General features: G+C 42.4%; 1 protein-coding gene across 1 annotated transcript in view; it reads right to left on the minus strand.

Annotated features, from left to right (window-relative positions):
- The window catches only part of SCRN1 (secernin 1), a 70088-nt gene that overhangs the window by 31044 nt on the left and 22754 nt on the right, over positions 1-16290 (minus strand). Inside the window, exon 3 of the mRNA XM_039472553.2 lies at positions 3868-4049. Coding sequence (XP_039328487.1) covers positions 3868-4049 — 182 coding nt within the window. The remainder of the gene's footprint in view (positions 1-3867; positions 4050-16290) is intronic.

Genomic DNA, 16290 nt, shown 5'->3' on the forward strand with positions numbered 1-16290 from the left:
TATTCAACCAATCCTCCTGCTTCAGCCTCTCAAGTAGTTGAGACTACAGGTATGCACCAATGCACCCAGCTACATTTTGCATTTGTTTTGTAGAAACAGACTTTTGCCATGTTGCCCAGGCTGGTCTTGAACTCCTGGGCTCAAATGATCCTCCTAAAGTGCTGGTGATGGCAGCGGTAGTCCATCTGGAGGAGCCACTGTGAAGATGCCAGCCCCAATGGGGAGGCAGGGCTTGGGTTGCATGCTCTGTGAGGCTGGTGGGAGCCCTGCCCCTACCGAGTTGGCGGGGTAGGAGCCCTGTGGTCCCAGGTGCAGCTGCAGCTGCCAAGCCATGGCTCTGGACCTGGACATCCTTGCTCTCTCAAGAGCCCAAATGCAATTTCTGGCATTTCCAAGCTTCCGAGCACCACCATGTTCCTTGGTGACTGCCATGGAAGCTGTTTGCAGTATGTCTGGTCCAGCTACAGCCTCATACAAAGCTAGTACTTGTGCCGGCACCTGGAGCTGCCCATCTTGCCATAGCTGGCACACCTGGCTATGTACAGTGGCTGGACCCCATGCTTGCTCACACACCCTTTGCCCCTCTGTGCCTGGCTTGCCCTTGGCAGACATGGGATCCAGGCCAGTAGCATGAGCTGAGTACAGCCTGCAGGGCCAAGTGGTGGAACAAGCCCAGTTCCCTGACCAAAACTCAGGCAAAGGTGCTACCAGCCCACAGGCTCTAGGACACATACACAAATTATATATTTATCTTAAAATCAATGCCTATTACATTGCTACTGTCATTGCCTTATGCGTCTCTGAACTAAGCCCCACACTGAAGGAATGCAACCAACTGATAGAAAGTTTCCTCTGGCGCAGTGGTTCTCACTGTAACTGTGCATCACCACCACCTGGAGAACTGTTAAAACAGGTTGCTGGCCCTTGGGTGTGAAGTGGGGAGGAGAATTTACATTTCTAACAAGTTCCCAGGCAATGCTTGTTTACCAGCCACACTTTGAGAACCACCACTCTAGAACTTGCCACTCAAACTGTGGTTTTTGGACCTGTAGTATCAATATAATCTGGAGTGTCTTAAAAATTAATACAGGAATTAAATCATTAAAAAGGAACTCTGGGGCTGGATGTGGTGGCTCACACCTGTAATCCCAGCACTTTGGGAGGCCGAGGCAGGTGGATCACTTGAGATCAGAAGTTTGAGACCAGCCTGCCAAACATGGTGAAACCCTCTTCCTATTAAAAATACAAAAATTAGCTGGGTATGGTGGCATACACCTGAAATCCCATCTACTCAAGAGGCTGAGGCAGGAGAATTGCTTGAACCTGGGAGAAGGAGGTTGCAGTGAGCCTCCTGGGTAATGGAGCAAGACTCCATCTTGAAAAAAAAAAAAAAAGGTAAGGGACAATGCTGGATAATGAGCATGCGTTACTTTCAGGATGTGGTTGGTATAAAATGACCCTTCAAAATCTGGCTATGCTTGGCTGAACTGATCATAGCTGCTTTAAAGATAAAACCAGACCCTGAACTCGAAGATGTACTTAAGGTGCAGATACCTGGAACTCCATGCCTACCCTGAAGAACCTACCAGTGACAGGGTCCTCTTCACACCCTTCTTACTGCAATAGCCAGACACAGCTAGCCCAAGAAGTAGTTAAAGTTACATGGCTAAGGTTAAACTCTCACCCTGTCATCTACTCCTGCCCTTGCTAATTATCACAATGCCAAGTCTGTGACAAATGCATCTTCTCTGTCTAGCTCCCTCAGACTTGTAGCTTCAGGTCAAATGCATCTCCTCCTCAAAGCATTCCCAAATATGCCCAGTCTGTGATAATCTGTGAACATCCAGCAGTGTTTGCTGAAGGCTACATCCCGGAATTCTGTGCCGTTCACGTGGCATCAAATCTCAGATCACTTTGAGTTACCTCTCTTCTACTAATTTCTTACATTGTTCTTAAAATTTCCATTGCTCAGTTTTCTTCTTCCTGCAACCAGACTAAAATACCTTTGAAGCTTTGAGCTGCTTCATGTGCCCACAGAGTCCAGCACAAAGTAGATATTCAGTAAACTTCTGTTGTTTTATTGGTTGATAATCTTAAAAAGATATATCAGGGGCTCCAAAGAAAGACAAAAAAAAATCCCCTTTCACTGTCCCTTAGAAATCAACTGTTAAAATGGTAATTTTGCCTGTTCTATTACTCCCATACTGCAAATATAGTAAAAAATACTGAAGAGCTGTCAAAACATAAGCTCAAAACTTGTTATTCTATACATTTCATTTTGCTAATCAAGTAAATAACTGGCTGTAAGAAAAACTGAGTTTTTCTGCCTTTTCCCCAGCTCAGGGAAGCTGCTTCTGCTGAGTGTATAAGAAGGAGGAACAGCAGAGAAGGGTAAGGAAGGCAGGAAGGCACCGTGCTACCAAAAGGGTGTCCCTCCCAGAACTCTCCATCAGGTGGCAGAGGAGTGAGCTGCAGAGACTGCTGTCTACATGTGCCATTTCCCCTTACAAAACCACAGTCAAACTCCCATTCCTTTTTCTAGGATGTTAGCTTTGGGAGTTCTTCAGAAGTCATCCAATCTAGATCTCATATTGAAAACATGAGGAAACTGTGGCCCAGAAGGTGATGTAACTTGGTACATCTACAATGAAAGCCAAGATCTCCAGGTCCTAGCCCAATCTTCTTCCAACTATGTCATGATTCTATTTCATTTCACTATTTCAGAGACAAAAGAAGGCATTTCAGAATGTTGTTTTGTTCCAGCCTACCTTCTACTTTAGTCACTCATTCCAAATTCGTTACTGATCACCCATTATAGGCCAGGCACACAGTTCCTGGTACTTATGACACAGGAGTGTATAGACAAAGATCCCTGCCCCATCCAGCTCACATAGTCAGTTCCTTCTGCTGCCTAGTGGCTGGGAGAGGAGGAAAAGGAAGAAAAAAACAACTGAGACACAGAGAGGAAAGGAGGGAAGTGATCTCTGTTCTACTTTTCTTTTCCAGTTTATGATTTTTAATATTTTTCTTATATATATATATTACATATTTCAAATACTATAAAATCTACCCATTTAAACTATACAGTTCAGTGGTTTTTAGTATACTCACAATGTTGTGCAAATATCACCACAATCTAAGGTTCAGAACATTTTCACTCCAAAAAAAAAGCTCATACCCATTAGGAATCACTCCCCTTTCTCTCACCCACACCCAAACCCCAGGCAACCACTAATCTAACTTCCTGTCTCTATGGATTTACCTATTCTGTATATTTCATATAAAGAGAATCATACAATATGTGACCTTTTGTGTCTGGCTTCTCTCACTTAGTATAATGTTTTCAAGATCATCATGTTTTAGTATGTATCTGTACTCGACTTTTTTTTTTAGAGTCTTGCTGTTGTTGCCCAGGCTGGAGTGCAGTGGCGTGATCTCAGCTCACTGCAACCTCTGCCTCCTGGGTTCCAGCAATTCTCCTGCCTCAGCCTCCCGAGTAGCTGGGATTACAGGCACCCACCACCATGCCTGGCTAATTTTTGTATTTCTAGTAGAGACAGGGTTTCACCATGTTTGTCAGGCTGGTATCGAACTCCTGACTTCAGGTGATCCACCCACCTCCACCTCCAAAAGTACTGAGATTACAGGCACGAGACACCATGCCCAGTCACTTGATTCTTTTTTATTGCTAAATAATATTCCATTGTAATCCACTCTTTTATTCCATCAACTTAAAGTATCTATCAAAAGGCACACATCATCTTTAGAAGGATTATGTTTAAAAAAAAAAAAAATACAGAGAAATAAATCCTGTCCCCATTTCCAACCTTTTCTGGGAAGTTGTTTCAAAGAATCACCGTGCAGTACCTGACCAGATCCATCCCCAGCAAGGCTTCTGTCTCAGTAGCTGGCTCTCTGGTGCTGATAGCTTCATTGGCTATGCACACTCCATGTTCATTGGCTCCCATTTCTGCCCCCCAGAGCCAGGCGGGTCTGCTTATCATTATGGCATGGGTCCTGGGAACTTGGTCGATTGAAATGTAAGTGCACTGAAAAACAAAGACAGGAAGGAAAACACCATCACCTGTCAGGTACCACCTGGTTTCCACCTGGGTACTTATATCAAACCATCCTATCAGTTACAAACAGAGCCAAAAAAGAAAAGGCCTTGTGGATACCCTGATTTTTTTTTATTTTTCTTGAGACACAGTCTGGCTCTGTCACTAGGCTGGAGTGCAGTAGCTTGATCTCGGTTCATTGCAACCTCCACCTCCCAGGTTCAAGCAGTTCTCCTGCCTCAGCCTCCTGAGTAGCTGGAATTACAGGTGTGCACCACTACACCCAGCTAATTTTCGTATTTTTAGTGGAGATGGGGTTTCACCATATTGGTCACGATTGTCTGGAACTCCTGACCTCATGATCTGCCCACTTTGGCCTCCCAAAGTGCTGGGATTACAGGCATGAGCCACCACGCCCGGCCTAGTATATCCTGATTTTTAAGTCTTCTCAATGCAGCTCAAAAGCCTCCATGGTGAGTTTCAGTCCGTGTGGCTCATGCCAATCTATTTCTGGTGCTTACATAATAGGGTAATCATCTTGAATGAGGTATTCAGCCAGTCATCATCCTGAACATCCTAAGCCTGTCCATTTCAACAGGCACAGGCGGCTGCCAGCATTCACCAGTATTGAACAGAGCTATTTACGAGCCCTACCTTCAACAGAAATTTTACCTAGAAGCCTAAGATAGAAAGCAGATTAAAAAGGAAGATGCTTTGTCTAACGAAGACAGGTCCCTGATTCCCCCTGCAAGGACCTTTGGGGTTTCCTGGAACACAGTTTGACAACCTACATGATTGCTCTAGTGGGGAAAACAGAAAATGATCACAACATTTGCATTTAACTATTGCATTACAATGTATACTGTGCACTGTGACTTTCCTGTCTATCCCATTTGATCCTCACACTAAGATAACGAGGTAGACACAGAAGGAAACAGTCCCACAGAGATGCATCTCCAGCTGCTGTCAGAACTGCAGAACACACAACTTAGTTGTGTATCCTACCTTCTTCAGGCTGCAGTGGGCAAACGAGGGAGCGATTTTGAGTCAAACTATTTATTCCAAGTATTTTTGACCTCAGAACACTTTCTTCATACAAACTCTTACACAGAATCATAAGCACAATAAAATCAGTCAAAGTATGTCCAGGCCTAAGGGAGAAAGAGGCCGGATACCAGGGTGGAGGTAACCCTGGGAGCCTCGCCCTCTTGTGCCTCCTTTTCCCCTCCCCACATTGTGACCCACAGCAGGGGAACCTGCAACCAGCTTCCCCATGGGAGCCTCCTGACTCTGACATTCTATGAGCCTATGACACACTCTTCACGCTCTTTGTGTGGTGGATGCTGTATTGAATTCAAGGCTCTAAGTTACACAGTGCTCTGCAGCTCTCAAGGGAGAATTTTATCAGCTGCAGGAGTCATTTACATTTTATTTTATTTTTTTTATTTTTTATTTTTTTTTGAGACGGAGTTTCGCTCTCGTTACCCAGGCTGGAGTGCAATGGCGCGATCTCGGCTCACCGCAACCTCTGCCTCCTGGGTTCAGGCAATTCTCCTGCCTCAGCCTCCTGAGTAGCTGGGATTACAGGCACGCACCACCATGCCCAGCTAATTTTTAGTATTTTTAGTAGAGACGGGGTTTCACCATGTTGACCAGGATGGTCTCGATCTCTTGACCTTGTGATCCACCTGCCTCGGCCTCCCAAAGTGCTGGGATTACAGGCTTGAGCCACCACGCCCGGCCCATTTACATTTTAAATTGGGCAGCTGAAGGCATCAGCAGCCTTGGATTTTTCTTTTTTTAACTCGAGACCCAGCTATATTGACTGAATGCAGGCCACGAAGTTATTCTGTATTGATTTCCTATAATCGCTAAACCTCAGGAAAGAGCTGAAACCCGAGTGGTACGCAGTCATTGGTCAGGTGACTTTTAGTCTGCACAATTCATGTTAGCTGTTGGTCTGCACTGGGACAATGTCATTTTACTTGATAAATATTTGCAGACTGAAAGCTAATTATATCCAGAGGTTTTCAAGAGACTCTTGAATTTTCCATGGCAAACTGACAATAAAATACACTCAAGATTTTTTTCCCCTGTGCAGTTCCCAAAAGTTATTTATTTAAAAAAAAAAAAAAAATGATTCTTATAGAGCAAAAAGCTGGCCAAAGCAGTAATCAAACTCTGCTCCTCTGGGTCTTCTGAAATGGAACTGAAGTTTACATCTTAACATTGTACTCTTTATCAAAAAGCAGTCCAGGAATTGACCAACACTTTCCGAAACCCTGTCCCCACTGAGCAAGCGCCAGTGACAACTTTTGTCTTGAAAACGATGAGTAAATAGGAAAAGAATCTCAGCTTCTTCAGCACTGATTTATTGTGCAAATTTTAAAAAGGGAAGGAAAAAAGTAAAAATTAGGAAATGGTCTATTTGTCCTCAAATTCATTTTTACACATTCATTTCCATCTCCCCAGGTATTTATAGAGCACCAGCTACACACAAAGCATTTTGTGCTAAATGCTGAAAGCAGAAAATCAGTGAGAAGGCCCAGGCCCTGTCCTTTTGGTTGGGTAGAAAGGAGAAGGCGTGAAAATTCCCATGAGCCCCGGCCAGCCTCAGTGCCTCCAACGCCTGCCAACTTCATTCCTGCAGCATCTTGCTGCTGTCGCCTGTTTCTCCCTTCTGATCAACCTGATCCTGCTCTGCTTTTCCTCCTTCCCATTCCACTCCATTTATCCCCCTCTGAAATACTACAAAACTGATGGACTTACTACATATACTGTTTATGTATACTATCTCCCCCAGCTACAGCGTAAGCTCCAAGAGGGAAGGGGAGTATCTTTGTTGTTTAGTTCACTGACACACCCCAAGTCTGGTATGTATCAGGCATCAATAAGCCTGTTTTTTGGATGGGTGACTGAATGGATGGATGAAGAAATTACAAAGGTCTAAGGGAACATAAAAGGTAAAGGTCCAAAGAAACGAGGAAACACATTTGCATGGCCCTCTAGAGGCTTTATCAAGTGGGAGAAATCTGTGTTGACCTTGAAAAACGGGCCAGACATCCAGGTACTCCAGACAGAGCTAAGAGCTTAAGAGAGGAAAGGGCATGTCAAGGGTCTCCATGGCCCAGAGAGGTCCCTGCTGTGCCATGTGGGGGAGCTGCTGTGATGTCACTGAGGCACAGAACTGCAAGGGCTTAACACAGACTGCCTGATTTTAAAAAAATGTTGACAATTGAATCAAAAAGACCAGATGGTCTTCGTAGGAGTTCAAAATATATGCAGCCAACTTGACGCTTTTCAGGCCAAACTCGGAATGATGAGGAAGCAAGGGGATCCCCCAGTAGCCAGATGGGCCCAATCAGCCCTCCTAAGCACCAGACCGAAAGCCAGGCAGCCAGATCCCTTCACAGAACCCTAGCCTGGAACACATACCCCTTGCTGCATCTTTGTCATGAGCCACAGAGCAAGGGCCTCACAAGGATCCTTCAGTGACAGCTATTCACACCTGCCTCTTTGTGTTTTAAATCTGGCTAATCACAACCAGGTGGGGTGGGGGAGGGGTGAACACATTTGTCTCATATAGATAGACTGGCTACTTAAAATCTCACTTTGGGAGCAAATCTCACAAAATCCAGAACATTTACACAAACTTCAATTAGCTAAACTTGGTAAAGTCAGCCATCTGGAACATGAACTCCAAAGTCATTTTTAAAAATAAAATCCACTGACCTGTGCAACTGCCACATTATTAGTGAGCCAGAGAAGTGGGATTTGAGGAAGCAGAAGAGGGTTCTCCAGGTACAAATATCCAAAAAGCACCTGACATCTTCTTTCAGTGTGGCAAAAACAATTTAGTTCCCCAAGTAAAAATTCCTAGCCTAATTTCTATTAGAAAAGAAAAAGAAAAAAGGAAAGTGTTCACCACTTAAAAGACGGATCTTTACAGAGACAGTTCTGGTCTCAGCTTTGGTTATTACAGTGAACTGTGGAAAGAGATGAGCAGTTGGTCTTTCTGCCCCACGGCCACTCCCACTCAGCCTTTCATAAAACAAATCTGTCAGCTAGTGTGACTTCTGGGTGCCCAAGTCACATAACAATATAAGAATGCCCAGAGTGGGAATGTGGTGAAGCACGCTTCTAAATGTCAGCACTGCACAATGCTAATCAGGAGCTTCCAAGGATCCGCCTGTCCTGAGCATGCCAATCTCTCAGGGTCCACCTGCCAGGTTGGAGGATAGAAAACATGAGCCTCCAAAAGACCCTAGAGCTAAAGACAAAAACAATTCTGCAGAGCAAGCCCTTCATTACTTTGTGTGATTATGTCAAAAATGAAAAGCAAGATCAGCTTCATGCCATCACTCGCCCCATCCACATTCCCACACACACTATTTCTGGATACCACCCAGTGAAAGGGGAAACAGAGACACTCACACAATAGATGTTTCAATTAATGAAACACAACCATTGTGTCTTTCGTACTGTACTCAGATGGTGAACACAACCCTGGCACCACCAGTGAAAACCATTGTGAGATGAGTTGATGAGTCAGCCAAACTTCTTAGGGTGGAGGAAGACGGCAAAGAAAATGGGATGCTTTAGAGAGATATTTTTAGCATTTAAAAATTTGCAGCTCTAAAAAGCATTGATAATTACTGCTGAGGGTTTTTTATTTATTTTTGATTACATATGTGAGTGTGCGTGTGTGCGCATATGTGTATTTTCATTTTAGAGATAGTGTCTTACTATGCTGTCCAGGCTGTCCTCCCAACGCCTGGGCTCAAGAGATCCTCCCCTCTTAGCCTTCCGAGCAGCTGGGACTAGAGGTATGTGACACCATGCCCTGCATGTTTCTTTTTATTTTATTTTTTACCCCAGTATCTTGCCTGCTATTTGACTGGTCTTAGGAAATGTATTCTTAAGGTTCATAAAAGCTTAAATAAAGACAAAAGAAGTTGCTGAGATCAGAGGGAACATCCTCAACCACACTTTAGAAGAACTGTTTTTTATTTCACTGAAGCATAAGATCTTTGGGGAGGGACAACGCAAAGGTCTGAGATCAGAAACGCATTTGGGATAGGGGACATTATGGAAGGAAGCCCTCTGCGAAGCCATGTTCTCATGGAAGTGAGGGAGATACCTCTGACTTCATACAAGACTAGGGACTCCTGATTCTGGAGCTGATGAGAAGAATAAAGAAAGAAAAAAAGGAAGGAAGGAGGGAAGGGAGGGAGGAAGGGAGGAAAGAAAGAATAATGCAAATCTGTCCAGTGGTTGTGGAGCTTTGCTCAGCTCTCTCTGATTCCAGAATGACTTGTGCTTTCCAATTATAAGAAATAACTTTCAGAATTAAAATTCAGCTCCCCTGCCACAATAAACACACACGCACCCCACACACCACAAATGGACAGTTTTACTAACAATGCTACCAGCCATCATTAACTGGTAATTTTCTATTCTTCTTGTAAATATTTTCAATGATAAAGAAAGGAAAAATGATCTACTAAAAGCCTTCCCCAAACCATGTAAGTTATATAAACTCATTGATGACAATGAATCCATACAGCATTTCATGTAGAGGGAAAAAGACATAAATTTCAGCTAATTCAAAAAAATTTAAAAAAAGAGAATGAAGACTTTAAAAAAGGAAATAATTAAGACGATATTACCAAAGACAGACTCTTTCAAAAAGAATTGTGTGTCAAATCTAACTTTGTTATCAAGAATTCTGTCTCCATAAATTCTGGCATCATTAGCCTCTTGGACACCTAGCATAAATAATGTAAACCTTAGCCAAAATCCATTGTTTTTCTGGAAAAGTAGTCTAATGTTAGATCCATTTTTTTCCTAAATAGAAGGTTCAATCATGTAAGAATGCTGAATGCCATCCATGGGCATGCACATGCCACACACACACACACACACACAAACACACTCTCTCACTCACTCACACACCATAATCCAGGAAGTTATTCCTCTGCTTCCTCAACACACCTACCAACAGGGAGGGCAGGATTTGGGGGAAAGTTGAGATGAGTTCTCTGACGCATCCTCAGAGATAACAGAGGGGCTTTCAAATATTGATACCTATGTATCCATCCTACTCTGCAACCAAAAGAGAAGTTGTTAAAAGCCCAGACTCCACAAGGGGAAGACTAAAGAAGATTAAATTAGGATGTTCCAATCTGCAAGTTGCAGCTGAATAAAAATATCCAGTGTAATTTTGGAAACTGAGGAACTCTGTGCTAGAGGATCTTATTTCTTACTCTTCTAGTCTGAAGCATAGTGAACTTGACATGGAGGTGATGGTTGGATGGGACTGACTGACAGGAGGATGGAGGGTGGCTAAGTGGACAAGTTGATGGGAAGACTGCCTGGAAAGAGGGATCCATTGGCAGGGTGGGTGAGAGGATGAATATGTAGTTCAGAGGACTTTTTAAATGGTTTTCGCATGTATCCAGAAGTTGCCCTAGAAACCTCATACTTCAGTGTTGACGTCCCAGGAAATTATTTTCTGAGAATATAACCATCTATTATATAATTATTATATAATTAAATAATATGAATATTTTATATAATTATGAAATATCTATATATAATTAAATTATATAATTATTTTAGGTAATCATATAATTATTAAATGATATAATTATGTATATGTGATTAGATTGTATAATTAAATATTTATATGTGATTAAATAATTATTATATAATAAATTATATAATAGTTATATTCTCAGAAAATTATCTCCTGGGACCTCAACACTCAAGTATGAAGTTTCTAGGGAAATCGCAGGACACACATTTAAAATGTTATGAAATGGGCTGCACATGGTGGCTCACGCCTGTAATCCCAACACTCTGTGGGGGCCAAGGTGGGTGGATCACTTGACCTCAAGAGTTCTAGACCAGCTTGGCCAACATGATGAAACCCCATCTCTATTAAAAATACAAAAATTAGCCGGCCGTGGTGGCGCATGCCTGTAATCCTAGCTACTTGGGCGGCTGAGGCAGAAGAACCGCTTGAACCTGAGAGGCAGAGGCAGATAACTTGAGCTCAGGAGTTTGAGAGCAGCCTGGCCAACATGATAAAACCTTGTCTCTACCAAAAATACAGATATTAGCCAGCTGTGGTGGCATGTGCCTGTAATCCCAGGTACTTGGGAGGCTGAGGCAGGAGAACTACTTGAACCCAAGAAGCAGAGGTTGCAGTGAGCCGAGATTGTGCCACTGCACTCCAGCCTGGATGACAGAGTGAGACTCTGTCTCAAAAATAAAATAAAATAAAGTGTCATGAAATGTCTGAGGAATAGACGAGTTTTTAAGTTTTTACTCTTCATAGTTTAAAAAGTCTGTATTTTAGTAGTTGTCTGCATAAAAGTTACATGATAGTAATTGTGGCTCCTAGACCTAAATATGGAAAGAACCCATCATTCTGTACTTAGGACAAGTACAGGAGATGGACATATATGTAACTGTAAGGGGACTCAAGGGGTAAGAGTACGTTTGAAAAGCAGATTCAGTAGTATGTAATGTGCCAAAGAGAGTTTTGAAACTGATACCTGGAGTCACAGCAATTCTCAACAGTAGTTAATTCTTTAAAAAAAAAAAAAAAACCCTCTTCACAATGTTCTTCTTAAAGCTTTACAACGTGGGTTCATGCATCAGTTCAGGTGTGTCTCACCAAAGGCTGTAATGCAGACAGAGGGGGTATTATGATCTCTATCTGGCAAATAAGGAAACTGAGTTTCAGAGAGGCTCTAAGGCCCAAGACACTGTAAAGGGAAAGGCAAAACATGAACCTAGAACCCTTCTCACCTGGGCCAGAACTCACCTCTTGGTTTGAGGTCGTTTTAAATTTCAATTGACATGAATAGAGGAGTGTCAGGCTAGAGGGAAGAAGGGATATTGGTATTGAGGCCTGGAAGAATGAACAGGAATCTACCAAGTAGATGAGAGGAGGGGAGAAGAAGGATCTTCTTAGCAAAGGACAGAAAGAGCAAAAGCACAGAAAAATGCTAGTGTGTTACTTGCTCAAGAAATGGCAAGCCGTTCAGTGTAGCTGGGGCCTAGAGTACAAGCTGAGAGGGCACAGCTAAGAATGAGAAAAGAAAAGTAAGCAGGAAGTCCTGTAACACTTATGGAGGTTAATTATCATAAAAGCTTTACCCTGTGACCCAATGATGCCAGATTTGGAAGTACATGCAATGGCTATACCTACACATGCACAAAATGACTTATGTGCAAGGTTCTTCACAGCTGCACTTTCTGGATTAACAAAATACTGGAAATCGTCCAAGTGTCTACCAATAGAGCACTAATTAAATAAACCATAGTATATCTCCACAATGGATTACTATGTAGCTATAAAAAAATAATAAGGACAATCACTAGATATAGAAAAATCTTTAGAAAATATTAAGGGAAAATAGCAAATTGCAGATCTTTTCTTTTGTTTCTTTTTTTTTTTTTTTTTTTTGAGACAGAGTCTCGCTCTCTTGCCAGGTGCCAGGCTGGAGTGCAGTGGCGCGATCTCGGCTCACTGCAACCTCCGCCTCCCCGGATTCAAGCAATTCTCCTGCCTCAGCCTCCTGAGTAGCTAGATCTTTTCTTTAAGTTCAAAGTTATATATTAAAAAATCAAGTTTAATAGTAGTGTGTACAATGTGCTGCATTCACATAAAAATAGAAAATAAGACCAGATATTCACTTTTTTGTATCTGCATAAAATACTGGAAAGATATGCATGAAATTAATAAAAAGGGTCATGCAGGATGAAAACAAGGGAGGAAGACTTTTTACTGTGAACCTTTTAAATACCATTCAATCTTTGAACCACATAAAGATATGATTACCTATTCAAAATGAAAAATTACATTTTAAAAATGTCTTTATCCAAATGAGTTAAAAACTTAAATCTACACAAAAAACTGCACACAAATATTTAGAGCAACCATGTTCTTAATTGCCAAACTTTAGAATCAACTAAGCTGTCCTTCAATGGATGAATAAATAACCTGGTATATCCCGACAATGGAATATTGTTCAGTGATAAAAAGAAATGTGTTATCAAGCTTGGAAAAGACAGGAAGAAATCTTAAATGCATATTACTTAGTGAAAAAAGCCAATCTGAAAAGGCTACACACTGCATGATTCCAACTATATGACTTTTTTTTTTTTTTTTTTTTTGAGACGGAGTTTCGCTCTTGTTACCCAGGCTGGAGTGCAATGGCGCGATCTCGGCTCACCGCAACCTCCGCCTCCTGGGTTCAAGCAATTCTCCTGCCTCAGCCTCCCGAGTAGCTGGGATTACAGGCATGTGCCACCATGCCTAGCTAATTTTTTGTATTTTTAGCAGAGATGGGGTTTCACCATGTTGACCAGGATGGTCTCGATCTCTTGACCTCGTGATCCACCCGCCTTGGCCTCCCAAAGTGCTGGGATTACAGGCTTGAGCCACCGTGCCCGGCCCTCTATATGACATTTTAGGAAAGGCAAAACTATGGACACAACAATAAGATCAGTAATTTCCCAGGGGCTAGGACGGGTGGGTGAATAGGCAGAGCACAGACTCTCTAAGACAGTAAAAGTATTCTCTATGATACTGCAATGGCTTGTCATTATACATTTGTCAAAACCCACAGGATATACAACACAAAGAGTATAAACTACGAACTTTAATTAATAGTACTGTATCAGGCCAGGTACAGTGGCTCACACCCATAATCCCAGCAACTTTGGGAGGCCAAGGCAGGTAGATTAACTGAGGTCACGAGTTCAAGAACAGCCTGGCCAACAGGATGAAACCCTGTCTCTACTAAAAATACAAAAATTAGCTGGGTGTGGTGGTAGGCACCTGTAATTCCAGCTACTCAGGAGGCTGAAGCAGGAGAATCGCTTGAACCTGGGAGGTGGAGGTTGAGGTTGAGTGACCCAAGATCGAGCCACTTCGCTCCAGCCTGGGCAACAAAGCTAGACTGTCTCCAAAAAAAAAAAAAAAAAAAATACTGTGTCAATGTTGGCTCATGAACTGTAGCAAATGTACCACACTGATGCCAGACGTTATTAGCAGGGGAAACTGAGGGGCAGGTCAAGGGACTGTTTGGGGACTCTCTGTGCCTTCTGTTCATTTTTCTGTAAACATAAAACTACTCTAAAAATAGTTTATTAATTTAAAATAGCAAAGAATGAAGGAGAATAAAAGAAAGGAAAAGTGAGCAGGATGCCAGTTGGGAAGAGTTCTGAATGGCATACAAATCAGCCTGGACTGTCATCCTATAAATAAAACCCAACACTTTTTAGCAAGGACTTGACAGAGCTATGCTCTGGGAAGAAAATTCTGGTAACCCTGTAGGGAGAAGATCCCAGAAGAAAAAGACCCAGGGACCAATAAGAAGATTATACTAGAAGAGAGAAGGAGTCAGTCTGAATGAGTCAGGGGCAGTGGGGAGGAGACGGACACACAAGAGAGGGGGCAGAGGGACTCAGCGACAGCTGTCTCTGTGGCGTGGGGGTGGGGGCAGGGGGCATGAGGGTCCAAGTTTCCCACTGGCTTCCAGCATAAACTATGGGGCCGACAATGATGCTGTTAGAACAACAGGGATATATAAGCTGGGGGAAATGAATTTGCTTTCTTACCTGTGGGTTATTTCACCCATAGACTATGCAAATGGAAATGCAAAGAGGCAGCTCACAACACAGGTATGGAACTCAGAAGAGAGGTCAGAGCTGCCTTGGAGACTAAATATGGTATATATCAAACTGTACTTATTTATGCAAGGGGATAGGATTTAACCTAAGTATATCTGAGCAATCATATACCATGGGTTAACTAGTAAAAGGAATCTACCTTCCTCCTTAAAATAATTGCAACCATGAGAGTAAACTAAGAGTTATTTAGCCTATCCTCCAAAAAAAGGAAACACACTCTTTTGAAATATTTATTTCAGACATGTTTATAAATGGCTTTGTGTGATTTTTGTAGTTACGATGGCTACTTAACAAATTATGTGGTATAATTTACCGTGTAAAAAATTTAGTGGTTTTAAAACAACTTTTTTAATGCTCATGGAGTTGAACAGCAAATAGCAGGGATAATGTGTCTCCACTCCAGTGTCTGGGGCCTGGAATCATCTGAAAGGTCACTGACTCACACGTCTGAGAGAGAGTGAAAGAGAGGAATATGAGAGAGATAAAGAGAGAGAGAGAGAGAGAGAGAGAGAGAGAGAGAGAGAGAGAGGAATGAGAGAGAGAGAAGCTGTATCCTTTTACAGCCCAGCCCTGGAAGTCACATAGCATCACTTCCACCATGCTCCACTGGTCAGAGCAATCACAAGCCCTCAAAGATTCACAGTGAGAGTGAAGGGCACAGACTCACCTTTCCCTCTTCATGGGAGGAGTGCCCTTCACCTTGGAAGAAGGGCATGCAGGATGGGATTTGGTGCAGCCACCTTTGGGAACTTAAATCTGCCCACGTGAAAATCAAAGATTATTTCAGTTTGTATGTCTCCCATGAAAAATAGATTAAAATGTCCAGGAAGGACAGACAGGGAAGGTCAGTGACAACTCAAACCAGAAAACTTTATCCACACAGTCCAGTCTGTTCCAGGAAAAGGGAGAAACATTTGGACCCAAATAACATGGACATTCACTCATCGATGAATACCCATTTAAAACCTAACACACTCACCAGGGAACCTAGCACTCTTCTTTGCCTGCACAAAAGGAAAATCTCACTAAAGTTTTAGGGGATCTTATTAAGTTAGTGGCTCAGTAAGAGAGTAAAGTGGGTCTGGTGAAAGCCCTGTGGGAGACAGTCTACCACTGGACCATCTACAGACAGCCCATGTGAAGTCCTGCCACCTGCCTGTTCATTTCAGTGCCTTTTTAAATTCATACAAAATAAGCAGCCCCTCATAGAGTTCTGTTGCACTGTGGTGCTAATTAATGCTTTTAAAGAAATGGAATGGAGCCAGTGATTTAAGATTTAGATAAGAAAATAAAATACACATTGGATGTAACAGAAGAGTTTAAGAAAATACAAGTTGATGAATGCCCTATTCGAAACCAACCACAATCATCAGAAAAATCCGTTTATTTTGTGAAGCACAGAACACCAAAGAATAGAGGTTATATACTGAAAAGAGCTTCTTCATTTACTAGACCTAATTTATTTTCTCCAGATTTTTCAGCCTCTAACAAACTATCATCTAAACACACACACACACACACA

Source organism: Saimiri boliviensis, chromosome 10, assembly GCF_048565385.1.
Source record: "Saimiri boliviensis isolate mSaiBol1 chromosome 10, mSaiBol1.pri, whole genome shotgun sequence".
Lineage (NCBI taxonomy): Eukaryota > Metazoa > Chordata > Mammalia > Primates > Cebidae > Saimiri > Saimiri boliviensis.